The sequence below is a fragment of the Strigops habroptila genome, chromosome Z (assembly GCF_004027225.2).
Source record: "Strigops habroptila isolate Jane chromosome Z, bStrHab1.2.pri, whole genome shotgun sequence".
Classification (NCBI taxonomy): Eukaryota; Metazoa; Chordata; class Aves; order Psittaciformes; family Psittacidae; genus Strigops; species Strigops habroptila.
The window spans coordinates 91,446,659-91,472,428 of NC_044302.2; the positions used below are offsets into that span (position 1 = coordinate 91,446,659).

Genomic DNA, 25,770 nt, shown 5'->3' on the forward strand with positions numbered 1-25,770 from the left:
TGATTAATGTAGGGCATGTGGGTATCCTTATCCCTCCCCATTGCTTTTTTCAGAGGTTTTCAGGGGTTTTCAGAGGTGTCAGTACCATCTCTGCCCTACGCCCCATACTGTGCTGGGTGCTGCTTCCCTGCTCTCCTTCCTTTTGCTGTGACTCAGTTTCCCTGTGGCCTAGGGTGGAGCAGGACCGGAAGGGGGCAGAGGGGAAGTTACAGCAGCTGGTAGGAAATGGCATTTTGGGGTGCTGCAAAGCGGCCCTACCCCAACCTGTCTGCAGAAGTGGTGTTTTGGGGTGCAGTGGTGCAAGCCTGCTCTGTTTGCTGTGCAGCTGGTATTTCGGGGTGCTGCAGGGCAGCTCTGTTCTGTCATTTTGGGGTGCCACAAAGCAGCCCTTACTTCCATACTGCCTTCTCCTGTGCCAGGGATCATGCTAGGGCAAGGAGGGCTGGCTGCACTTTCCATCCCCTCTGCATTGCCATGTGCAGGGTATATGATCATGACAGTTCCATGGCACTGCTTCCTCCATCGTGTGATTTATGTGTTGATGCTCAGGATGTGAGTCTGGGCTTGTCTCAGGCAAAGCAAGAATCAGGAGTGCTGTCACTACACTCTTGCCTATGTGCAGGCTGCGGAGGTAACAGGATGGCATCCCTCGCTGTCTCTGCTTTGGACATGGAGCAATGGCTGTACCTGGGGGCAGAAGCAGAGGAGTCCTTGCAGGACAAGGGGAGAGCTTGGTCCTACCTGCTTCTTTCCTCACCCCCATTCCTTCCTTGCAGCCCCAAATATGCCTGCATGGAGCGGGTTTTGTAGTAAGCCTGCTGAACTGAGGGCAGGCAGAGTAAAACCAGGAGGCTATAAAACGCTGTGAGCTCAACCCATGTGTCTGCAGCAGCGCGGGGCACACAGTCCCCACATGCACATGTTGGTAGTAGTTTGTGCTGATGATGAGGATGGTCAGAGCATCACCCCCGCTGCCCATTGTGTGTATCCGATGTGTCCTGCAAGCCACCAGCAGACTGTCAGCACAGCTCTTTTGTAGGTCCAGCTTCCCATGGATGCTGCAACCGCCTTGCTTCTGTGAAGCAGTCTTTATTTGAGGCAGTGCCCTAAGGGTTAAGCCACAGTTGTGGGATAGGGTTTGTAGCAGGAACAAAGAGGGCTTTTAAGGTCTGTGTTGGGCTGGGAATAGAGGGAATGGATTGAGCCTTTCCCAGTGTGTTGAATTACAAAGGTCATGGAGACCCTTTTGCTGGGAGGCAGCAGTGGTTGAGGTCGCTGCTGGAAGAGAGAGAAAAGAAATTGTGAAACTCAGTGAGAACAACTTCATGGGGAGCTTTAAGACCAGAGTGAAAACTGGAATTGTATCCTGAGATGAATGAGTGGTGAACACAAGGCTGGGAGCCAGGAGGCCAGGGCTGCAGGCTTTGTGCAGGCCTTCTGCCCTGGGATTTTGGGGTGGGTTGGTTTTGTTTCCCTCCCTCCATATAGCATTTGCAGCTGCCCTTACACATGGCATGTGAATTCGCAGCATCACTCGTGTAGCCAGCTCTTGGGCCTCTCCATCCGGCTCTGAGCCGATGGAGGCTGCAGAGAGTAAAAGGCAATGCCCGGAAGGGAGGATCTCTCCAAAGTGCAGACAGAGGAGACAGCTCCGGGTGCCTGCAGGCACATTTTGTCTTCACAGAAAAGGGAAGTTGGCTTTTCAATGCCTGCCCAAGCTAAAACTGGATTTCTCATGTGTACTTAAGGAGTAAAGCCCAATTATAGCCCCTCCGCTTAATGTCATCTGTTCAGAGTGCCCTGTGAGGGTCCAGCAAAAGAAGCTAGGGAAGGGATGGATGGCAGAAACATCTGTTTCCCTTCCCACAGCAAGGTGGGAAGAGGACACAGCCTGTTTGCGTCTCAGATGGCATGAGCCAGCCGGCCAGCCCACCCAGGACGTATACGGAGGTCTGCAGGATGTGCTAAGTCAACAAGAGCATCCCCTTGCTGAGGGCGGGGAGCTGATCAGGGCTGTGGAACAATAAGGGCTTCCAGCTTGCAGGAAGGATGAGCACCAGCTGTGAAGCACACAGTGGGCTTTCCAATTTTAGCCAACTTGGATTTGTGTTACCGACCAGAAAAGGCGGTTTAATCCTTAAAAACTTGGCACTTGGCCTTTCAGCTCCATCCTCTGGCATAGGATGATGGAGCTCCCCCACCTAAGCTTTCATGTAAAGAAATTCCACATCTGGTCTTTACGTTGGATCGGATGACATTGGATGTGATTTTTTGGAACAAAGGGGTGATGCTTCACTGGGATCAGTCTAGGAGGTGAGAGCTGATCCCAGGGAATCCTCCATGAGGGCCATTGCATCCACCACCTAAGTTAGGAGCCTGGAGGCTGCTCTACTTCTCAAGCACCAAGGGAGAACTGTAGGGAGCACAGAGCTGCTGGGAGAAGGAGAACACAGAAACAGAAGGCTTGGTTCAGGCTCTCAGCGACCATAATGTCTTCTGTTCACTTTGGTAGATGGCCTGTTCTCAGAATCATGCTCTATGTGCCTGTTCTTGTAACCAAGAACCATTTCAGCACAAGTGTCAAATTTGTATACTTCTTGCTTCTTAGCATTGACATTGAGAAAGCCTGAACTTCTCCGTCTGCTGTTGCCCAAAATCCTCTCTTTCCACTCCATCTTTTGGCATCACCTGTGCTGCAGAAGCATGCCACTAACATAAAGGTGGGTGAGTAAACTCCTCCTCTGCTGACAGGTCCCAGCTTGCTGACCTGAAACCTGCTATTTGAAGGGAGCAGGATCTTGTCACTGTACTTTGGAGACATGCTCTGCCACTCTCCTTAGCCTCCTGGGCTGCAGAAGGGGAACCAAAGGCAGTTGCAAGGGATTCCCTTGGTGTGAGAGAGGTGTCAGAAGCAAGAGCAGCTTGACTGTCTCTTCTCTGCTCTTCTGGGTGTTGCAGATGGGGTCTTACTCCTCTGTTAATCACAAATGGGGGGCTGGAAGGAAATCATCGTGGTCTGTCTCAAACTGGTCTGTCTCACACGGTGAGCACTATGGACCTCCCATTCTCTTGCCTCCCTAGAAAGGACCCCAGGGACTGGAACATCTTGAGAGGGAAGGGGCGGTGTGCAGGGGAACTGTTGTTTTCTTTGCTCTGACAAGGGAGAAGGGCTCTGTGTGTACATGGTGAGGGTCAGGAATGTAAAAATCCATCAAGAATCAGCATTTCTGACATATAGTCCTGAGCTTTGGCAGGAAATCGTTCTTTGTCCCTACTAATACATGATAGCCCAGCCGAAAACATTGTTCCTCCTCCCTGGCTGAGGGAGAGTTTAGTCTGGCTTTAATTCCTGGATGTCAGGGCCTCCTGACCCAGCTGGAGCTGCGTGACCCTGCTGGAGATGTGATGGTTGAGTGACTTGTCCTATTGCAGCACCAGCAAGCTTTGTGTGAGCAATCCATGTGTAGGCAAAATGCTGCAGCTGGCCAAGTGCTCCTGGGTGGAAGGGATTGGAAGGGACCATAACCACCCCTTGTCGGTGTGACTCTGACACGTGGGATGTGGAGAGGAAAGGGTGAGAAAGGAGCCTGTGTTTGATCCCAGTGATTTCCTCCTGTAGTCAATGGGAAATGGATCCTCCAGCTACGACAGGCAGAGGCACAAGTCCGTGACCGGGTGTGCTGCACAGGCCGATGTCTTCTGTGTGCGCGGCGCTCTCGTGTGTTCCTTGACACAGATGGATGTGCTGTGGTACGCAGAGCTGCTCGCCGGCTGGGAGGTGTGTGCTGCAGCTTTCAATGGGCTCCAGCATGGCTGCAGTGTGCCGTCTGCCTCCAGTCGCCTCTGCTGCTCTGGTCCCCTCCAAGAAGGAGGCTGAGGTTAGCTGGAGAGCCCTCAGTGGGGTGATGCTGGGGGAGAGGTGAAGGGAAAGGATGTGGGGTGAAGGCTGTTTGGGCTTCAACCCCTAGCATTAGGGGCATTGCTAGTCAGAGAAGCAGCCTGCAGAGGATGTGTGTACATGGCATCATGTGTGTGGCTTGTACAGTCCAGGTTCAGAAACTGGCCAAGCCTGTGAGCCCTTGTCGTGGTCTAAACCATGGTAACTCAGAACCATGCAGCCACTCGCTCACTCCCCCCAACATCCCCCCCTACTCTGCGCAGGATGTGGAGGAGAATCGAAAGAATGTAAATCCCATGGCTTGAGATAAGAACAGTCCAGTAACTAAGGTACAATATAAAACTACAACTAATAATAACAATAAGGGAAATAACAAGGGGAGAGAATATAAAACTAAAAGGGGAAAGGAAAAAGCCCAATAAACACAAGTGATGCACAACACAGTTACTCACCACCCACTGACTGATACCCAGCCTGACCCGAGCAGAGATTTGGGCCTTCCAGGTGACTCCCCCCATTTTATATACGGGGCATGACCTGCTGTGGTATGGAATACCCCTTTGGCCAGTTTGGGTCAAGTGTCCTGTCTCTGCGCCCTCCTGGCTTTTTGTGTCACTGGCAGAGCATGAGAGACTGAAAAGTCCTTGATCAGGGTAAACATTATTGAGCAACAACTAAAACATCCGTGTGTTATCAGCACTGTTCCCAGATTGAAACCAAAACACAGCCCTGCACCAGCTACTGGAAGGAGGAAAAATAACTGTTAGAGCTGAACCCAGGACAGCCCTGCATGGGCAGCGGCACTAGCTGATACCCACCATAGCCGTGCTTAGAAGAAATTCCTTTCTGTCCCCCGGGAAGCTCGCAGTCAAACTGGGAAGCGGCACAGCACTGTAGGGCATGTTTGGCTGTACCCAAAGGCAGGCTAGTGGTGTGGATCCAAGCTGTGGCAGCACCGGGTAACCCTCCCACAGCCAGCAGTGCAGGGCTGATAAAGCAAACAGGCTTGCCTGGAAGTCAGCCTTGGAGCCTGGAGGAAGCCCTCCCCCAGCATCCCTCCTTATCGCAGCAGCGCTGGCACAGGGCAGTGCTCCCAGCCTGCCCCGGCTCCCCGCAGTGGACCTGAGCCAGCGTGGCTCTGTGTGTGTGCTGTGGGAGGCACTGAGGCTCTGGCACGGGCTCCCTGCTCCATTTGCTGCCCTGCAGAGCGTGTGGCACGGCCCAAGACCTGCGTCCGGGTCGCACGCAGCGGCACACGTGTGCGTGCGCAGGGCTGCGGCAGCGATGGGTGAGTCAGGCAAGAGGAGGGTGTGAACCAGAGGCAGTGAGTCAGCGGGAAGCAAAAGGCACGTGCTTGCCCAGGGATGGGCTGTAAGGGAGCCCAAAGGGCCTGGAAGAGTGCTGGGTGCCCAAGTGATGGGGTAGGGGATGGAGGAGAGCTGGGGAAGCCACAGGGTGTAGCATGTGGAGGCAGTGGCTGTGGCTTGGGAATGGGCTGGGGTCTGACTCAGCTCTGTGCCGAACACGTTCGTTGCACACATAGAACCATAGAATCGACCAGGTTGGAAAAGACCTTTGAGATCATCAAGTCAAACCATTCCCCCAGCACTGCAAAGACTAAACCATGTCACTGAGGGCCTCATCTACACGGTTTGTGAATACTTCCAGGGACGGTGACTCCACCACTGCCCTGGGCAGCCTGTTCCAATGCCTGAGCACCCTCTCTGTGAAGAAATTGTTCCTAATATCCAATCTAAACCTCCCCTGGCGCAGCTTGAGGCTGTTTCCTCTGTCCTATCACTTGTTACTTGGGAGAAGAGACATCTCCAGCCATAGGTACGTTGTGGTCCTGGAGTGGGCTGGGCCATCCTCAGTGCTGAGGCCTTCCCAGGAGGGACTAAAGATGAGCACACATGAGCAATGCAGTTACCAGGTATCCCAGCCTCCGGTGCATGGGGTGGATCTTGGTCCCCATGCAGGCAGTGGGGTGTCCAGCCAGCTCTAGGCAACCTGAATGAGTCTCTGTCCTGGTCACATCCTGCCCAGTAACCTACCCATCTGCTCTGAGAGAGCAGGGAGAGGGTGGAAAGTGAATGATCTGGGCTGGGGCAGAGTGTGGTAAACAGCTCTGGATTGAGTCAATGCAGAGTAGGGGACGAGCTGGGGCAGGGATGATGCGCTGCGGCTCTGGGGACATGGTTGGTCTTTGGTTCTTAAATCCTTTGACTGCTGATGGTCCTGGTCATCACTTCTGAGGGCAGGTCACTTGTGGGCATGATGGAGGTACCACAGCAGTGAAGCCAAAGCTCTCTGTACTTGGGGCCAAACTTCTCGAAGCAGGTACTTGGGACTCCCAGCTCAGGATAACTTGGGTGTGTTGCAGCAGGCACTGCTACTGCTACCAACCAGGGCAAGGATCAAATACTTGGACAAAACCAGCTCCCACTGGTCTCAGTATTGATGTGAGTCTCTTTATCAGACATCCCCAAGGTGTGCAGGAGTCTGCTATTCAGTGCTGGCTGCAGGTATGTCCTGTCCTCTGTACTGGCACCACTGGCTGGGTGGGATGGAAACTTACAGGCTCCAGCAGACTCCATAGGAGCTTCTGGTGTGCTGCAGCGGGCAGAGGCTGAGAGCGGTGGTTTCGAGCAGCCTGGGAAAGTGAAGGCAGCAAAGGGGGCTCTCACTGCTGCCAGAGGCTGTGGGTTTGGAGAGAAGCCGGAGCTGGGCTCTCCTGGGAGTTGCCCAGGGACGGGATGAGCGTTAACGGCACACAAGGGAAATTCCAATTAGACATTAGGACAAATATTTCCCCAGAGGGCAGTTAGACTCTGGAGCAGGGCCCAGAGGAAGGAGGCAGTGTCCATATTTGGGGACACTCAGCCCTTGGCAGGGGCAAACCCGAAGCAACCTGCTTGAGCTTGGCCCTGGGACCAAAACCCCTCAGGTCCCTTCCCACCATTGTTATTTGCCAGTTCTTGGGGTGCTTGGGGAGGTAGCATCTCATGGCCTGTTGGACTGACCAGCCTGGGGGTTTGTTTTGTCCATCCCCTTCTCCTAGCTTGGTTCATCTCATCCATATGATATTAGCAGTGCCGGGAAATGGAGGCACTGCCTTAGCGGCATTGCGAAGCTCTTTGATTTGAGAGACACATTTTAGATGTCCTATGAGTCTATTCAGTCAAGCATCGAGTAGGGTGGAAATCAAATATCACCTGAAAGAAGGCAACCTTTATTTTGAATTGCCTGAATAAAATCTGAAAAATGAAAGCAAGGAATGAAAAATGTTCCAGTTGTGTCAAGCACAGGTAGGCTTCTCTTCCAGGGACCTGAGCCTCTAGATCACTTTGTAGAAAAAAGATGCCCCTTTTCTTTGACTTTTCCTTTAGTTAAACTAATAAGCTCTCAAATCAAAGAGTATCTTAGCTGCAGCACCCATCTCTCCACCGTCATTCCCCCCCCGTGTGAGCACAAAGAGCCAGTTGGCAGTGAAGCTTGGGGTGTAAACCACTCATCCTGCTCTGCTGGCAGCGCAGAGCTGTGATCTTTAGCGGGGTGGTGGTGCTGTTGGGAGGCTGGGGAGGACACTGGCCCCCAGCCCTCGGCCTGGAAGGGCTCCAGGTTTATCTTCCGCATGGTGCCTGTCTCAGAGACAGCGGCGATTGCAGGGAAAGTCACCAGTAGCCTTTTTAAAGGCCCCAGCTGCCTGACCATCCTGAGCAGATGGAGGCTGAGATGAGCCCAAAAGACTGTCTGGAAAGAATTATTTGCTTGCAGTATTTTCTGTTTCTTTGCCAGCCTTTTATTCTCATGGCTGCTCTTTTCCTGATCCTGTCCTGCAAGACTGGCTGCTGGCAGCCTTATCAGCCTTGTCTTGAGGAAAAAACTTTGGTCAGCAATTTATTGTGTCTCCGAGCTTTGACCCTGCTGCCTGATGTTGCAGAAGCCTGTGTCTGGTGTGTAAGTGCTCAAAGGGGGTTTAGTGTGCATCCCATCCCGTGTGTGAGAGTAATAAACCAGAGCAAAAGGGCCTGCGTGTAGCCATGGTGCCTGGGTAGAGCTGACCTGCAGCAGTAGCTACGTCTGCCTCCCCATCTGGCAGAGACTAGGATGATGTCCAGGCTTCCCAGATGCTTTTATGTGGGTTTTCAAGGTCTAGGACATTCCCATAAGCCTGTGTTAGTCCCCAGATCCCTTCTCAAGTTGTTCCTCTCAGCCTTTCCCTTGGGTTCATTGATGCTGGGCTGCCGTCTTGGTCCAAGCCTTGTGTGTTTTCTGTTCCTTGACAGTCCACTCATGCTGTTCTGGGTGCTCTTGTGTCACTTGGATATCCCTGTTACGACACCTGAGACACATCAAGAGCAGCAGAGTCTGGTGGTCTGAACCAAGAGGCCCCTGGAGTCCGTTTCCAGCAGCAAAGGTGGAAACAGCAGCATCCCTGTGTGGCCAGGATGAGCTGATTCTTGATAGTCCATGGAGAGCTCTCAGGTGTCTCCCTAGGAAGATCAGGTCTCAAGGGACACCTCTGTCCCCAGCAGCACATCTGCCACCAGGGCTTAAGGTGTTTTGGACCCATCTGCTATAGTTAAGCTGGTTTCTGATGTCTCTGAGCTTTGTGTGTTCCTGCAGAAGCAGCACAGCAAAACATGGGCTGCACAGTGGCAGCAAGCAGAGTTTGCACAGTTTTATCTCTTGCAGGGGCTGATGTGGGGGGCTCATGTCTGGTGCATGGGGGTTGTCTGGGGATGCTGCCTCTGGAGCCCGTCCCTGTCCACTATCACTTCTGTGAAGGCACAGGATGCTGATATGCTGGTGTCCCGGTGCTGTGTAGTCCCTGCAGGCTGCACACACCAGATAGCCCTGAGGACACGTCCTCTCCGGCCTTCTCTTCACTTGAAGCACCCTCTGAGCCTTGATATCCTCCGTATCCATGAAACATACAGGTGCCAAGTGGATTCCCCCTTCCATCCGGAGGGCATCCCTGGCTGTGTGCGTTGATCATTGGCAGCCCTAGTGGATGCACTGGGCAGCGGGCTCTGCTGTTGGTGGGGACACTGCAGGTGGTTCAGGGAGTGTGGACTGGGAGTTTTGCCAATTTCATGTGATGGAATAGGAGCTAGACTATGTCTCCCAGTGCCCTGTGTATGGATATGCTTACAGTAAGACATGCCAGTCACTTCTACCGCCTTGTTTCCCTTCAAAGGGGCTTGTGCACTCATATATTTGCCTCCATTATGGGCAGCAGTGTGTTTAGGTGACAGATATGACACCCTTTCCCTAATGCCATAATGCATTAATTCCTAATGTTCCTCTCTCACATTCAGTCCCAAGAGAAGGAGAGACTTTCCATTTCCAGGACAAGGCATAGGACACTGAATTCATGGTGGAAACCCGCCTTCCTGGCAGCATCCTTGTCTGAGTCCAGCTCTTTACACTCAAAGATGGACAAAGCCTCATCCTTACGGCCTGAATCCCTGCCCAGCCCACGTCACCACTGTGGCCTGTGCTTGAGCCTTTCTAAATTGCTGTTGGAAAAGGAAGAGTTGGGTGGGTGTGCATGGCTCTGTGTGTGTGTGTGTGGTATCTCCTCCCTCTGTGTCACGTAGATGCGTAGCACGGGGAGTGGAAAAGATGCTGCATGTCCCCACAGCTGCTGCAGCCTTATCTGTGGGCTGCAGCTTGGTAACACCAAGCCCAAGGCCTGATGCTTGTGCCCAAGCACCTCCCTTGGAGGGCTTTTATGGTAAAAGGAAGTGTATTGCAAGAGGAGTTGCGGTGGGGACAGGCAGTTCCCACGGGGCAAATGCTGCAGGCACAACCTGGCTGCCCTCCCCGCTGCAGGCACTTCACCTACTCCTTCTTCCCATCCATAGCTTTGGAGCCTGTGTCCGGAGGTGACTGTGGTAATGCAGCATCCCTGGGACCTTCTCCACTGCGCTGCAGTGCCCTGGTGACCGTTTTGGGAGGTAGGGAAAGGTGACACTGCTGTGGGCTCTCCCAAATGGGCATCAGGGACTTGTTAATGTGGCGTGTGCAAGGAGGATTGGGCTGGCAGGGCTGTACAGGGATGGAGGGTGATTGGGGTAAGTTGTGGCATAAAGCAACAGAGCACAGGTAAAGAGCTGAGGACATTAGATGCAAGGATGGGGTGAATGTGAACAGGGCAGCTCCAATGGTGGTGGAGGATGGGGTTGGGGTGGGAACAATAGGAGGGTGCAAAGCCCAGCTGCCATGTAAAGGATGTAGGGAAGGTGAAGTATTGTGCATCTGGGATCAGGCAGTGTGATGGCTACAGGGCGTCAGGATACAGAAAGAGCTGTCTTGGAAAGGAGGAAAGATGGGGCTGTGGATGCCTGTGGTTGTATGTGGTGGTGACCGGAGAGGAGGCAGCAGAGGTGGGAGTAAAAGGTGTCCCATCACTCACTGATTGCTGTGCTATCTTCTCCTGCTCGTACAGCATCACCTTGCTGCTGGAGCTTGCTGTCACAGTTTGATATTTCTGTAACTGGCTCATAATGACGGAGAGCCGGCTGGGCTGTTCACACTTCCCACATAGTACGGCCTGGCACAGGGAGCTGATGGGATGGGAGTTGCCAGCAAGTGATTGCCTTTCCATTGGTGTTGAGTTAAACCGCTTGGGGTAGGGTTTACAGGGCTTCTGGTGTAGACACCAACCCCAGGGCATCACTCCTCTGGGAACATCAGATAAAAGGGACTGTTAATACTAATGTTTGTGCATCACTTAGTGTGGTGAGGGTCTAGTCCTGCTTAGACCTGGGGCATGTCTCCCTTGGGCAAATCCTCATTGAATCTGGAACTCAGCAGTGTGTTAGTGCCCTGCTCATGGCCGGAGACCCCAGGCTCTTTGCAAGCCAGAGCAGAAGTGGTCCCTGCCCCTCTGCCAGGACCCATTCACCTCCTCAAGGCCACCCTGTGACGGCTGCACAGGCACATGACTGTAATCACCAGCGGTGGAAAACTTTCCATGGGTGGCAGTTGCCACCAAGGTCTGGAGCAGAGCAGCAGCTCTGCACTGTCACCCAATGCCCGACGTCCCCGTCCCTCAGGACACTGCCCCCGGGGAGGCATAGAAGGACTGGAAGTGAGTTGCCTGACACGTCCCTGTGGCTGGGAGCTTATTTCACTCTGTGCATGTTCTTTGTTGCTCCAGGGCGATGCTGAGGCCACCGCGCCGCTGCAAGGACCACACCACTGGTGTCCTTAGCTTTCCCTGGTGGCAAAGCCTTGCAGGCTCAGTGCTCCTTCCCCCGGGAGCAGTGACGTGCAGCAGCTACCCCGAGGTGCAAACACACAGCTTTCCATGAAGCAGAGCCAGCCTGGAGGAATGTGTGGCCAGCTGTTGTCCTGGGCCTGGCTTGTGCCCTCCAGCACTTCCCACCCGGCACTACCCGGGGAGGGAAGCGGGGCTGGCTCACCCTCCACACTCCCTGCACCGGGCAAGCGGGTACCACCTTGGGCTGAATAGCAGCGGTGGAGCCCAGCAGCATCCTGCTGCCTCTGCAGGGATCCTCTTGGGCAGCGGAGTTTTCCCCACCCCCAGCTCTGCCGCTGCCTCTTTGTTTTCTGGCAGAAGCCTCTGTGCCTTTTCATTGCCGTTGAGGCGGCGAGCAGGAGCCTCCATGTGCCGTAAGTGCGCCTCGCCGGGAATGTGATGCGGGCTGGCAATCCTGCCGGGACGGGCATCTCCCTCGCAGGGCTCAGAGCCGAGCCGGCACCTTCGAGGGTCTCCTTTCCATGGGCTGTTCCTCCGGTCAAGGCAGGCTTCGAGGTCACCGGTTTCCTCCTCACACCCCTCTCTTGCGCTGGCAGCGTTTCTGCACCTTGCCACAAGTGGAGTAAGTTCGGTGGGAAGGGGACGGTCCCCAGCTCCGCTCTCCGCTGCGGTTCTCCCTTGCCCTTGCTCCCTGCTGAGGAGGTACCTGAGATTAGAGCAGCGACAGGGGCTGCGGAGCCGGAGCCGGCGGTGGCTGAGGATTGCTTGTGCTGCGCCTGCCTCTCGGTGTATTTGATCTCTCGACTTCCAGCGGGGGGACTGAATTCCTGTGCTGGATTCTGGGCTCGGCTCTTGTGAAAGGATCCAATTATTTCAGAGCTTTGAGCATCTCCATTTGCTGCCCATATTTGCGGCGCCCGGGTCTGCGCTGGCTGGAATTCCAAGTGATTAACGTGAGCTGTGACATCCCTCTTAGGGGTGTTCTCTTTGCTCGCTGTCCCCCACCGCCCCTCTCTTCCTCCTCCAGCAGCCAGCGAGCGAGACAGGCAGGCAGAGACAAAGGTCTGTCCTCAACCTGGGCTATCCTCTTCGTGAGCTGCTGCATGGGATTTCCCTGCCCTGCCTGCTGCAGGTTTCCTGGGCTCGAAGGCTGGAGCTGGGCGGCCGAGGGCTGTATCGCTGAGGTTTGATCCTGCTCTGGTGCTGGGTGGGCAGGGGGATGCTGCCGGCTTTGGAGAGCTGCCTGATTGTCATGCTGGATTTTAAGCTGCTTTTCATTCTTTGACTGTGCTTTCCTGGGAAGAGGGGCAGCCGTGCATGGAGGGGAGGCTTGGCTGGTGCGGAGGGCGGGTTGGACACGAGGAAAAGCAATACACAGGTGGCTGTTGCATAGCAGGATCTGCCTGCAGACCCTGCGAGCCCCCGTTCCCAGATGCAGGCTATTGTCAGCATCGCCACCGGTACGTGAGGCACCGGGGCAAGGTGTGCGGGGCCGATCCATGCCAAGACGTGAGGCATCAGAGGGAGCAGGGCTAAGTCCCCCGGGCTGGGAGCTCTGCTCCTGCTCCCCGAGCTCCCGGGAGAGGTTTCATTGTGTTATCCTGGCTCAGCCAAGCGGAAGGGCTCAGTCCCTGCGGCACCTGAGCATGGGGCTGGGATGCATTAACATTGCTGGGCAGACCTTGGCCCCTCAGGAGCCTGCGGCAGCTTGAAGACCCACCAAGGCACGCTGCGGAGAGGGTCCCCAGGGGCTTCTGCACCCCATGGGTGTCCCCTCCTGTGGGATGGGAGGAAGGGTAGCAGCGGCACCTCGCGATATGGACATGGGTGCTAGAGGGCAGAGGGAGGTGTTGGGTCTGTCATTGTAGAAGCTGTCTCTGGTGGTTTCTAGGAGCTCGCACTCCTGACATGGGCACTGCCTCTTGCCCCATCTTGGGCTTCCTCTCCATTGTCAGCACAGGGACATTGTCAGCACTGAGTGAGGCTCTGTGGCTGCATAAATCTGGCACTGCAAGGGTCCTCCTGAGGACCCCCAAGAGCAGCACATGCCCTTGAGTGGGGCAAGGATGCTCCTTCCCTCTGCATCCTCCCTCCCTCTCTCTCAATTCCTTGTTTCCAGCAAATAGGAGCTTCTTCCTCTCCAATCTGAATCCCAGACGTGGCCAGAGCCACGTCCATGTGGGTCATCTTTCCCTTCAGGCACAGCTTGTTCCTCTAGAATCTCTCTAACCAGCTTCTCTGCAGGATTACCACCTCTTCTATGGATGGTGCTGGAGGTGGTCCCCAGTCTCCTGTGTCTGTGTCTCTCCTGATGGTGATAATACCTGATCTCTCATGCTGTGGTGAAACCCTTCTCTGCTGGCAGCATTGCTGCTAGTGCTGCTGTCCTTCAGGGTTGCGATGGAAACTTTCTGCCTGATGGCACTTCCCAGGCTCTGCTCTTAGCTTATGCCAGGGAGCTTCTCGGTTTGCACTTGCGCTGGTTAGATTTCCTTCCTTCTCCTTGGGTTCAGTTAGAACCAATGGAGCTGCAATTTATCCTTCAGGCAGTCTGTTTCTAGCAGTTTCTATTGCCTCTTCTCTTGCCTTGCGCTCTGCTTGCACCACGGATGATTATTTGCCTTCTTGTAATGACAGGACCTCTCCTTCCTGGCTGTGTGGCTCCTGCTTGGGCTGGCAAGACATGGTGCAGCCCCTTGTGCATGATGAGTGCACTACTGCGTGGTGCTGGCATCACCTGGTGACTGGTGCTGAGGTCTCGGTTGTGGTGCCTCAGCTGCTCCTGATGGACCTATTCTCCTGAAAGGCAGCCACTGCTGGGGGGCAAAGGTCTGTGGCTACAGGGGGACATGGGAGGGAGAAGGAAAGGATGCAGGTGAAACTGCTTACTTGTCCCAGCAGAGACACGCACAGGAAGGATGTGGCTTTCTCCTGATGCATTGTGCTGCCTCTTGCTGCTGTTCCCAGTGGTTGACTGTGCCATGCAAGTGTGGTACAAATCTCCCCCAGGGATGGAGGAGGGAAGCAGCAACCTTCCAGGCAGGCAGAACACAGCTATGGGCACTTACTTGCTTTTCTGCCTGCCCTGGTGCAGACTGCATGTAGGGTGCCAGGAGGAGCTGATCTTTTACAAAGGGTTTTTGCTGAGGTTTTGGGCCAGAGGTGTGTGGTGGTGATTTCCCCTGCTGCAAATGCTCCTCAGGAGGTGGTGTATTGTTTCTGCTGTGGTTGGTCACTAGTAGTGCCTTTCCCGTCTGTCTTGGTTTCAGCTGTAACAGTTATTTTTCCTCCTTCCAGTAGCTGGTGCAGGGCTGTGTTTTGGTTTCAATCTGGGAACAGTGCTGATAACACACGGATGTTTTAGTTGTTGCTCAATAATGTTTACCCTGATCAAGGACTTTCCAGTCTCTCATGCTCTGCCAGTGAGGAGGGGCACAAGAAGCTGGGAGGAAGCAGAGATAGGACACCTGACCCAAACTAGCCGAAGGGATATTCCATACCACAGTGCATCATGCCCAGTATAGAAACTGGGGGGAGTCACTCGGAAGGCCCAGATCGCTGCTGGGGTTGGGCTGGGTATCGGTCGGCGGGTGGTGAGCAATTGTGTTGTGCATCACTTGTGTTTATTGGTTTTTATCCTTCCCCCTTTTAGTTTTATATTCTCTCCCCTTGTTATTTCCCTTATCGTTGTTAGTATTAGTAGGTTTATATTATACCTTAGTTACTGGACTGTTCTTATCTCAACCTGTGGGATTTACATTCTTTCAATTCTCCTCCCCATCCCACCCAAAGTGGGAGGGAAGAAAGGGGAGGATGAGCGAGCAGCTGCGTGGTTCTGAGTTACTGGCTGGGCTTAAACCACCAGTAGTGTTGGTGGTGCCTTTTGGGCTGGGTGACTCTCTGGGGCTGCCCATGACTGTCTGATAATTACAATCTTACTGGAAATGTAATGAAAGAACAGCCCATTTCCTGGGGCAGGCATCGTCAGGCAGCAAGCACAGTGAGTGACCTACTGAAGCTGTCTTCCCACCTGCAAAATGGTGGGATGCAGAACTGGACCAGGCTGCCAGAAAGGGGCTGCACTTGGGTGATCAATGCCTGTGAGCATCCCTTCAGGGATTATGTTCATCTGCCTGGCCCTGCTGTTTCCAGCCTTGAGCAGTGCTGGGTGCTGGGTTGGCATGCCCAGTGGGACAGACGATGGCTTGGCTCTGGATGGCTGCTGCAGTGAGACCCCCATGGAGGCTGCATGGGGATGCAGGGCACGGTCCCCAGGACGGGCAGTGTTTCCTCCTTCACATGGAGGTTCCTGGGCCAGCAAAGCTCATGGGCTGCCCCTGTCACAGAGGGGCTGAGGATGGAGGGTTCCTGCTCACCCTGAAGGTGTTGCACCACGAGCTGCTGCCTGAGATGATTCTCCTCCTTGTCCTCTTACAGGCATCAAAGCTGCAGTGCTGGTGGATTATGGCTGCAGGGGAGCTGTGTTGAATCTGCAAATCTCTGTCATGCATCAAGGGCGCATCTGATCAGGTGAGTGCTGTGCACATGAAAGGACTTCTGTCTTTGTGCTGGGGGAAGCTGGTGGGAGGCCATCATGGCTCAGGGCTGTCAGGCTCCTTGTTTCTGCCTTCCCTGCCAGGCATCTCTTACTGGAAGAAAACAATTGCAAAGCTCTTCTTGTTTGTAGGGCCAGAAAGTGTCTTTTGATGTTGTGGGTGAAAGAGGCAGGAGATGGACATAAGACTAGCAGCTAGTTGGAGGCCCAGAGGTTGCTTGCTGGTGATCTGCAGTGTCTTGGGAAGCAGACATGAAATGGTCGCCAGAAACAGGGATCTGTTCATATGCACAGTGTTTCATACAGGAAGGCATGCAAAAGGGATGTAAAACATGAGCCAGGTATGAGAGTTCGCAGCTTAGCTCAAAGTATTTGTGGTTTAAATGGAAATCAAGGTGATAACACTGCCTGAGATGGCCAAAATGTATGTGGCCTTTGGGTTTGGGAGGTTGGGAGAGGCTGAGTCTCAATGCTGCCTTCTTTGTCTGTAAACAGGCATCACCTTCCTGCCCTTCTGGAAAGCATCTGAACCACCCCAGCCCTGCATCCTCTGCTTTCCTTCCCTCAGAGCCACTGTGGAAACTGAAGAGCTGGAGAGGACGGTGTGGAGGTTCGGAGGCACACCGTGATGGTGGGAGCCATTCCACGGCAGCCACGCCGCTTCTGGGGGGTGCCTGGCTGGCTGGTGTCTTCAGCTAATTGTGCCAACAGCCACCCGCTGCGGGACAGGGAAGTTAATCCAGAGCAACCCGGGGTTCTGCTGCAGAGAGGTGAGTGAGGGGGCAGCCAGGACAGGCTGCAGTGTGGGTTACACAGCGGGGTTGAGGTTGGCAGGGACATCTGGAGGTCATCTGGTCCCTCTGCTCAAGCAAGGCTACCTAGAGCCATTGCCCAGGACCATGACGAGACAGCTTTTGAATGTCTCGTAGAATTATGGAATGGTTTGGGTTGGAAGGGACCTTACAGCTCATCCAGTTCAAACCCCCTGCCATGGGCAGGGACACCTTCCACTAGAGCAGGTTGCTCCAAGCCCCTGTGTCCAACCTGGCCTTGAGCACTGCCAGGGATGGGGCAGCCACAGCTTCTCTGGGCAACCTGTGCCAGCACCTCACTTCTTCCTAATATCTAAATCTCCCCTCTGTCAGGTTGAAGCCATTCCCCCTTGTCCTGTCACTACATGCCCTTGTCAAAAGCCTCTCCCCAGATTTCTTGTAGCCCCTCTAGGCACTGGGAGCTGCTCCAAGGCCTCCCCAGAGCCTTCTCTTCTCCAGGCTGAACCAGCCCAGCTCTCTCAGTCTGTCTCCAGAGCAGAGCTGCTCCAGTCCTCCTCTGGACTCACTCCAACAGTTCCACTTCCCTCTTGTATTGTGGGCCTTAGAGCTGGAGTCTCCAAGGATGGAGATTCCACAACCTCTCTAGGTAACCTGTTCTAGCACTTGGTCACCCTGACAATAAAAAGAATGTTTCCTGATGCTCAGACAGAACCTCCTGTGTTCCAGTGCCCACTGCCTCTGCTCCTGTCTCTGGACATGACTAGAAAAACCCTGGCTCCGACTTCTTTGCACCCTCCCTTCAAGGATTTATAGACAGCCTGGCCTGCCACTTTCCCATCCCCACCGAGGTGGAGTCAGCCTGAACCAGATAGCCTTGACCCACCCGGAGAACTGATTTCCCTGTTGCTCAGCTGCCCTAAGCCTTTGCTCCGCAAGAGCAGGCAGAGCTGTGGGGACAGGCAAAGGGCAGAGCTGCCACAGGCAGTTTGTCAGGCTCTGGAGCTCCTTGGTCTGCAGTGACTTGTGCTGAATCTCCTCAGCTCCTGCAGCCGTTTCAGTATTTATCATGTCAGAAAAACTTGTGGTCGGGATTGTCACAGCTCTCAAACTGAGCTGAAAATCAGAAGTGAGGTGCCATGCATCATGGAGGAGGTCAGGCCCTTGGGGCAGGAGCCCATGGTGGGCTCTGCAGCCCCTGGTACCACTCAGATGTTGATTGAGGTGGTGGAGGCCCCTGCTCCAAGCTGACAGAGATAACTGTGATGTTAGGTCAGGTTCCTGTCCCTTGTCCAGGGTACAGCCCTGCCTAGTTCAGCTCATGTGGCCAGAACAGGTCTTCTTGGCGAGCACGGGGAGATCTTGTTGCTGTTGCCCAAAGGGGTGATTACAGGCCGGAGCCCCTGGGACTGGTCTGACCTGCCTGGCTCCTGTGCTCCGGAACAGTGCAAGCACGTCCCTGGCAGAGGGCAGGCTTCCTCCTCCCCACTTGTCCAGACTTGTCCCCAGTAGTCTCCAGCCTCCTGTCTGTGCCCAGGCTGGGGAGGAAGTGCTGATCCTGCAGATGGGTGATGCTGCAGGGTTCCCTGGAGAGCCACAGCAGCCTGGTTCCTCTTCCCTTCCTGGGAGAGGGAGGTCTGATTGGGGCTGTACGAAGAGCTGCCCGTGTCACAGCAGGTCCCTTCTGACCAAAAGCCCAGACGAGCACAGTATCCGAGGCTGACTTCCATCCTCCTGCTCTCTCTTTCCAGATGCTGTGCTGCAGTGCATCCCATAGTGGAGGGCTCACCCAGGCATCCTGAGTGAGGGGAGGTCCAACTCCCACCCCTGTCTTTATACCGTGACCTGTGGCACTTTATAGTCCCCCTTCTACTACTGCATGGGCTGTTGTGACTCCGGCTCCGCTCGGAGTCCAGGAAAGTGAGGCTCCATGAGGCACATCCACGCGGAGACATCCCTGCCCCCGGAGCGCAGCGCAGACCCCAGCCTGTCCCATCCCAATGGAGAGGCACCCTTGGAGGCTTCTTCACAGCACTGCACCCACCGCAGCATCCTCATGGGCTACAATGAGACAGAGATCAAGCGCCAGAAGGTTTATCAGGTCTCTATCTTCTCGCATCTCTCCAGCTCCTCGGGGAGCGCAGAGCAGCGGGCAGGCAGCCGGGCGGCTGTCAAAAGGGGATACCCCGAGCAGCGAACTACAGAGGGAGGGCGAGACCCCAAACGAACTCAATGGGGTGTCGGAGGGGTGGATGGCAAGTGCGATGTGGGCCCTGGGCAGGCTCCCCTGGATGATGATGATACCTTTGAGGATGGTCTATTGGTGGAGGAGCTCTCCCTGTGCGGCTCTGCCCAGCACTTCTCCCACAGCGGGCTGCGGGTAGTGGAGCACCGGTGTGAGAGCAGCCCTAGCCACAGCCCCAAGGCCAGAAGAGAGGACAAGTTGCAGGACGTCTCCTCTTCCTCCTGGCCCCAGCACATCGCCTGCAGTACTTTGCACATGAGAGATGGTTGCCCTGTCTCTTCTGGGGATCAGCCCATAGACTATGGGCAGAATGGAGAGCGGGCAAGTGGCCACAACTTACTTCACCTTGATTTGCACAATATTGCACACGCAGCCCAGTTGGACTCTGGTGGAAAGAAAGAGAAGCCGGGGAGCAGCCCAGGTCACAGCAGCAGGGCTAATGGAGAAGAGGGATGGCCAGTAGCGGCCAATGGGTGCAAGGAGCCCGCAACTCCACAGAGAGCGCTCAGCCCTGAGCCCGGCAATGTGAGCTCCCTGGACAAGACACCCTGTGGGAGCAGCCAGTTCAGTGCCAGCAGCTGCCCGGCCAAGAGGAAGCTGCTGCCCGCTGGTGAGGTTGTGGCCGACTCCTGCTCCGAGGATGAGAGCTTGTCCCCACCAACAAGGAAGAAGAGGGTCCTGCCGTGCCATCCTGTGCCCACAGCCTGCCGCAGCACCGATGCCAAGGGAGCTCCTTTCTGGAATCACCTGCTTCCCATGGCCAAGGTGAGCATCACTCGTGAGGGGAGGCAGGGAATGGCCTGAAGATACCCAGAGCTTAGTGCTGTCGTCATGGGCAATGTGGGCAATGGTGGCCCTGTGCCCTGTCCTGTCCCAGTGCCGCAGCACTGGTGTGAGCAGAGCAGCTCACAGACGGTCTGTAGGTTGTCACCAGCTTCTGGCACCTTGTAGTTGCTGGATCCTCTACTTGCAACCAGCTCTTTAGCCTGGAGAGCCTTGCTTGGGCAGGACTCAGCCTCCAAGTGACACATGGATACATGGCGTGGGGCCACATTCAGTGTCTGACAGCTTCACATTAAACTAGACTTATCAGCAGGCTTGGGAAGAGCGGCTGGCCTCTGTCTGCATGATGAGGGAGAAGGCAGAGGTGTGGGGTGGCTTGAGTCCCTGGCCATGATATCCATCAGGAGAAGGGTTTGGTGGCAGGGAGCGGGACTGGACATGCCCTGGCCAAGGAGCGGCAGCCCCAGCGCTGTGTGCAGGGATGCCACTGGCTTTTCTGCATTTCTGGGATGTACGTGGCATGTCCCCAGGGTGCCACCAGCTCTCAGAAATGGGGCAGACTCCAGAGGTTTGCAACCAGCCTGGCAGCCAAGGAGCTGCCTTTGATTCCTCCCTGCTTACCCACCCCTCCTGACCAGCTCCCTGCCCTCCCTATGTGCTGCTGGCTGAGGCTGCAGCAGGCTCATGCCAGAGCTGGCATGCTCCTCTCTTCCCCTGGGGCATCCCACAGTGCTGGCAACCCTTGGAGGGACCAACAGCAGAGCTTCCGAGGCTTGTTGCTGCTTGGAACTGGGACACGCCATCCACGGGGCACAGCTCCATCCCTGCCCATGTGCCTTTTGTGGTGACTGTCCCCCAGCCCGGCTGTCCCCAGCACTGCCCTCCAGCAGCTTCCCTCAGTTTTCCTGCCTGGTCATGCCAGTCAGTGCCATCATCCCTTTGTGTTGTGCTGCCCTTTGTGTGGCTTCCAGAAGGGAAAACCCCTGAAAAGGGGACATCTTTAAAAGGAGGCTGCAGGGTGGCTCTGGCTTTAACACCCCCTACCCTAAAGCTGTAAGAGCCTGGGGTGGGCAGCACAACCCTCTGCCTGGTGGCACTACTTTGCATGACTCTCCGAGGGACAGGACTTTTCCTGGGCTGGTCTGGGAGCTTCATTGTATGTGTTACCGTTCGGAGGGAGATGCAAGGGGTATCACTGCATGGCTCTGACTGGGGTGTCTTGTCACTGGGGCTGGTCCTGAGACCTGCTTTGCAAGGTGGGAGTCGTGTGATGCACCTTCGGCTTGGGTATCCAACACCTTCATCCCCAGCAGAGTCGCTTTGGGGATTGGGCAGCCCCATGTCCCCACCAGACACCCCACCCCTGCAGAGGCCAGTGACAGCTCCCATGGATGGGAGCCTGTCCCATCCTCCTGGAGCTGTGAGACAGGGCAAGTGGTCATGGCACCTCACACGGTCAGTCCCTAGTTGCTGCCCTAACGTGTTTCTCACTTCTATGTCCCCTCCAGAGCTCTGTGGACTGTACTTCAATAGGGAGGAGGCTGAAGAGCGGGCTGCGTCTCAAATCGTGAGTGTCCTGGCAGCCCCGTGGGATGGACATGGGGGCTCAGGATGCCCGGACACCCCAGCACCCTGCAGCCCCATGGGAGGGTCAGGTTGTGGGGCAGTGGGGAGTTTCTTCTGCTCCTGGTGGGTAGGAATTGGGTTCAACCTCCAGCAAAGAAAGGGATTGGGGGACTTGGAGAGGGATCCCCAAGGACATGGGCAGCTCTCCAGTCCAACGCAAATCTTCTCTCCTGTTTCAAAGGCGACATCTCCAGAGCAGCCTCCGGCGGGGCACCAGGTCCTCCTCAGCGCCCTGGGCCACCACCACCATCAGCCATGCTCTGCTGGGCAACTTTGAGGTAACGGCACCCCCTGGGGGCTCCAGGCTGGGCTGGTGATGGGCATGAGAGGCTGAACCTGACCAGAGCCCTGGTGAGGGCCTGGGCTGAGTGTCCCCAAGAGCCTCGTTGAGGTTTAAGCCCAGTGGCAACTGAGCACCATGCAGGCACTTGCCCTCTTCTCACTCCCCTCTCCCTCGCAGGGTGGCATGGGGAGGAGAATCAGAGGGAGGTAAAAGCTGCAGGTTGAGATGAGAACAGTTTGATAACTGAAATAAAGTGAACTAAAGTGGAGCCTGCTGAGATAGCTGCTGCTCTTCCTGCTTCTCTGTGTGAGATGGATGGTTTTAGCCCACCAATTCAGGATGGCTCTGTGTCAGAGCGAGCAGCCAGGGTCCCTCACGGGTGGTGCCTGGACACGAGGGCAAGCTGTGGTTGCAGCGGAGATGGGGGTGATCTCACCTGCAGCTTCAAGGCAAGGGGCAGGACTGGTGTTTGAAGGTCCCTAACACTCCCCTCCTCTCTCAGGAGTCCATCCTGAAAGGGCGCTTTGCACCGTCGGGGAGGATCGAGGGTTTCACAGCAGAGATCGGTGCCAGTGGCTCCTATTGCCCCCAGCACGCCACCCTGCCCGTTGATGTCACCTACTTCGACGTCTCCGAACACAGCGCGCCCTCGCCTTTCCTGGTACGCAGACAAGGGAGGGCTGGGACCATGGGGGAGGTGAGTGGGGGCTGTGCCCAGGCACCGCGCATCCCAGGGGCTGCCCCTCTCTGGAGAGCGTGGCTCAAGCAACTGCCTACATGAGAAGACCACTAGCTGTGCCGGGAGCAGTGCTTAACCTGCAAGAGCAAAAGGGAAAGAAGAGGGAACCCCTTGAAGTGTCGTGGTTTAAACCCAGCTCGTAACTCAGCACTATGCAGCCAATCACTTACTCTCCCTTTCCCCCCCACCTCTGGGTGGGATGGGGAGGAGTATCGGAAGAATTCTCCTCCCCATGAATCCCATGGGTTGAGATAACAACAGTCCAGTAGCTAAAGTATAATATAAAACTATTAATAATGATAATGATGATGATAATAATAATAATGGTGATGATGATGATGAAAATATCAAGGGGAGAGAATATAAAACTAAAAAAGGAGGGAAAAAAACCCCAGTAAACACAAGTGATGCACAATACAATTGCTCAGCACTCGCCGACCGATACCCAGCCCAACTCAAGCAGTGATCTGGGCCTTCCGGGTGACTCCCCCCGGTTTATATACTGGGCATGATGTGCTGTGGTATGGAATACCTCTTTGGGTACTTTGGGTCAGGGGTCCTGGCTGTGCTTCCTCCTGGCTTCTTGTGGCACTGGCAGAGCATGAGAGACTGAAAATTCCTTGATCAGAATAAACATTACTGAGCAACAACCAAAACATCCGTGTGTTATCAGCACTGTTCCCAGATTGAAACCAAAACACAGCCCTGCACCAGACACTGGAAGGATAAAAAAAACCCTGTTACAGCTGAAACCAGGACACGCAGGCATAGCAACAGGCAGGCTGCTGCCCAGCCATCTCATGGCTGTTGCTTCCCCATCACCTCCGTGTTGCTGCTTGTTCATCCGCTGGTCTGGAGAGGGGCTGAGATGGGCGTCCTTGGTACCTCGTGCCAGGCACTCCCAGCAAGGGGGGCTCTTAGTCCCGTGCTGGGCTCCCTGTGGGCTTTCTCCTTCTCCACAAGCTGTTTCTTTTGCCCCAGGGAGTGATTGACTTGGAGGCCTTGGGAAAGAAGGGTTACAGTGTCCCCAAAGCTGGAACCATCCAAGTGGTGAGTCGATCCCTGGACTCCAGGAGTGCAGTGGGGAGGGTGATGGTTGGGCTCTGCTTGCCCCCCCGGGTGGATATACTCCATCATGTTGTTTGGCAGGGCAGCCGTCAGGAAGCTTGTGCAGAGGTGGTAGTCTGCCTACAGGAAATCTGGAGAGGGACTTTTTACAGAGGAATGTTCTAGTGATAGCACAAGGGGGATGGCTTTAAACTGGCACAGGGGAGATTTAGGTTAGATGTAAGAAAGAAATTGTTCCCTGTGAGGGTGCTGAGGTGCTGGCACAGGGTGCCCAGAGAAGCTGTGGCTGCCCCATCCCTGGCAGTGTTCAAGGCCAGGTTGGACACAGGGGCTTGGAGCAACCTGCTCTAGTGGAAGGTGTCCCTGCCCGTGGCAGGGGGTTGGAACTGGGTGAGCTTTAAGGTCCCTTCAAACGCAAACCATTGCATGATTCTGTGATATGTGGTCACCTAGATAGTACAACAGAGGTGAGCATGGGGTCCCCGGTGTGCTGGCGGGGAGACAAGGTGATGGCAGATGCAGGGAAGGAAGCAGTTGGTGAGGAGGGACAGTGTCTTGGCAGGAGAATGTACATGTGCAGTGGGGATGAAACATGATGGGATGGGAGCACAAGAGTGGAGGTGGGTGGAAGGGACTGGCTGACCTGTGGGCTCAGGCTAAGCCCTCTGGGGCTGGTGCGGGGCTTTCTGGACCCTTGGTGCTGATGCTGTCCCCAGATACCCCAGCACTGCTGTATGGATCCGTTCCTATGTCCTTCCCAGTCTCACTCCCTACCTCTTTGCCCCCAGACCTTATTTAACCCCAACAAGACAGTGGTGAAGATGTTCTTGGTGACATACGACTTCCAGGACATGCCTGCCAACCACATGACCTTCCTGCGCCACCGCATCTTCCTTGTGCCAGTGGGAGAGGAAGAAGGGGCCACCATGGCCCCCAGCGACCCATCAGGCACCGGCCCACCGCGCAGGGTCCTCTGCTACCTGATGCATCTAAGGTAGGGCATGGAGGGAGGGATGTCACCCCTGGGTTCCTCACCCATGTGTCACTGTCTCCCCGAAGCCTGCAGCCCAGAGCGGGGGGGATGGCAGCCTGACATCCTCCCCTGGCTCTGGGGAGGAGCAGGGACCCTGCCCAAGGGTCTCTGTCCCTCTGAATGCAACCAGAGCACAGCCACCTTGAGCAGGGGCTAATTGAGGTGAAGGGATTGTATCTCCGACTGAAGCTCTCCTGCTCATGCCTGGGAGCCTTGTCTTGTCTCCACGCAGGTTTCACAGCTCCAAATCGGGGAAGATCTACCTTCATGGCGACATCCGACTGCTTTTCTCCCGCAAGTCAATTGAGGTCGACTCGGGGATCCCCTATGAACTGAAATCCTTCACGGAGATGCCGAGGAACCCCTGCTACTCACCCCGGGCCTGACCTTCTCCATCCCCCGGGGCCACCAGGGAGCCTCCAGCCCAGCACTTTGGGGAGTGATGAGTGAAGGGCCAGCAAGCAAGCACTGCCTTGAAGTTATCACCCTCCCCAAGTGCCACTGTGCTCCTAAGCAGTGCGGACACTGTGCCCTGCAGCAGGGCTGGCATCACCAACCAGGCTTGGGGAACAGCCCTGGCATTCCAGGGACATGCTGCCCTTCTGGCAGCGCTGCTCGCACCTTGGACACTTGGCTGTAGCTGTGGGGGGAGTGAAGAGTTATGCAGTGAAGAGCTGCCCATGCTGGTCCCAGGACTGGGAGCAGAAAGTGTGGGAGAGTTTGTATTTATTAGTATTTATTGTTGCTGGGAGCTCAGAGGAGGCTTGTGCAGAGGATCGGAGGTGCTGTGCTGTTCTTCTCCCCATACCATTGGTGAGGGATGAGGCCCCTGGCAGCGCAGGGGATGGGGCAGGGTGACTGGGGATGGGAAGGGTGAATGGGGATGGGGACGCTTGTGGAAGAGAGGATGACTCACCACGAGCCAGGGTGCAACTCCTGCGCTAGGGCTGTGTTAAACCCCTAGGAGAGGCTGAGGCTTGCTGGGCACCAGCTCTGCAGGGCCAGCCCCCCTCCACGCAGCTTGGGGAGGCTGGGGCTTGTCCCCTGACTCCTTTAGGGCAAGACAGACCTTAAAGGGGTCTGGTTTTGGCAGTGAAATGGCCACTGATGGTCCTTGGGCTAAGAGACATGGATGGGGAGCCTGGGAGAAGGTGGTGATTGCCAAAGAACCGGAGCCTTGCGCCTCTGCATGGTGTGTGTGGAAGGGGCTTTGGGCAGCGTGGAGGGTGCTGGAGGGTGCTGGAGGGCGGGCAGGAGCCCTGGTTTAGTCCCTGGGAAGAGGGGACGCAGCAGAGGACATCAAACAGGAGTCGGGACGCACCTTCATGAAGGGTTTTGGGGATATATGGAGCACCGGCACGGGGTGGGTCAGAGGGGTGAGAGAGGATCGAGACATCGATCCGGAGCGTGTCCCTCTGCCCGGGGTCCGCTGGGGCTGGGGGCCGGGTCCTCCCCAGGCACCGGGGAACTGCGCCGGTACTTCGCGTGTTCGATACTAACTTAATAAACACCCGTTTGGAGATTGATCTTGATCCC

General features: G+C 55.5%; 1 protein-coding gene across 7 annotated transcripts in view; it reads left to right on the plus strand.

The window, feature by feature from the left end:
- FAM214B (family with sequence similarity 214 member B) overlaps window positions 1–25,760 on the plus strand; it is a 41,425-nt gene extending 15,665 nt beyond the window's left edge. For 2 of the 7 annotated variants that reach the window (XM_030470113.1, XM_030470112.1), the window contains 9 exons: window positions 15,570–15,662; window positions 16,183–16,457; window positions 18,209–19,467; window positions 20,994–21,052; window positions 21,293–21,389; window positions 21,897–22,055; window positions 23,115–23,183; window positions 23,990–24,195; window positions 24,467–25,760. In XM_030470113.1, coding sequence (XP_030325973.1) covers window positions 18,388–19,467; window positions 20,994–21,052; window positions 21,293–21,389; window positions 21,897–22,055; window positions 23,115–23,183; window positions 23,990–24,195; window positions 24,467–24,620 — 1,824 coding nt within the window. In that variant the 5' untranslated portion in view covers window positions 15,570–15,662; window positions 16,183–16,457; window positions 18,209–18,387 and the 3' untranslated portion in view covers window positions 24,621–25,760. Of the gene's footprint in view, window positions 1–6,334; window positions 6,361–9,442; window positions 9,865–10,770; window positions 11,755–11,820; window positions 12,317–15,569; window positions 15,663–16,182; window positions 16,458–18,208; window positions 19,468–20,993; window positions 21,053–21,292; window positions 21,390–21,896; window positions 22,056–23,114; window positions 23,184–23,989; window positions 24,196–24,466 lie in introns of those variants that run through there. The other 5 variants (XM_030470117.1, XM_030470114.1, XM_030470115.1 and 2 more) reach the window with 5 other exon arrangements.
- Window positions 25,761–25,770: the final 10 nt, after the last annotated feature.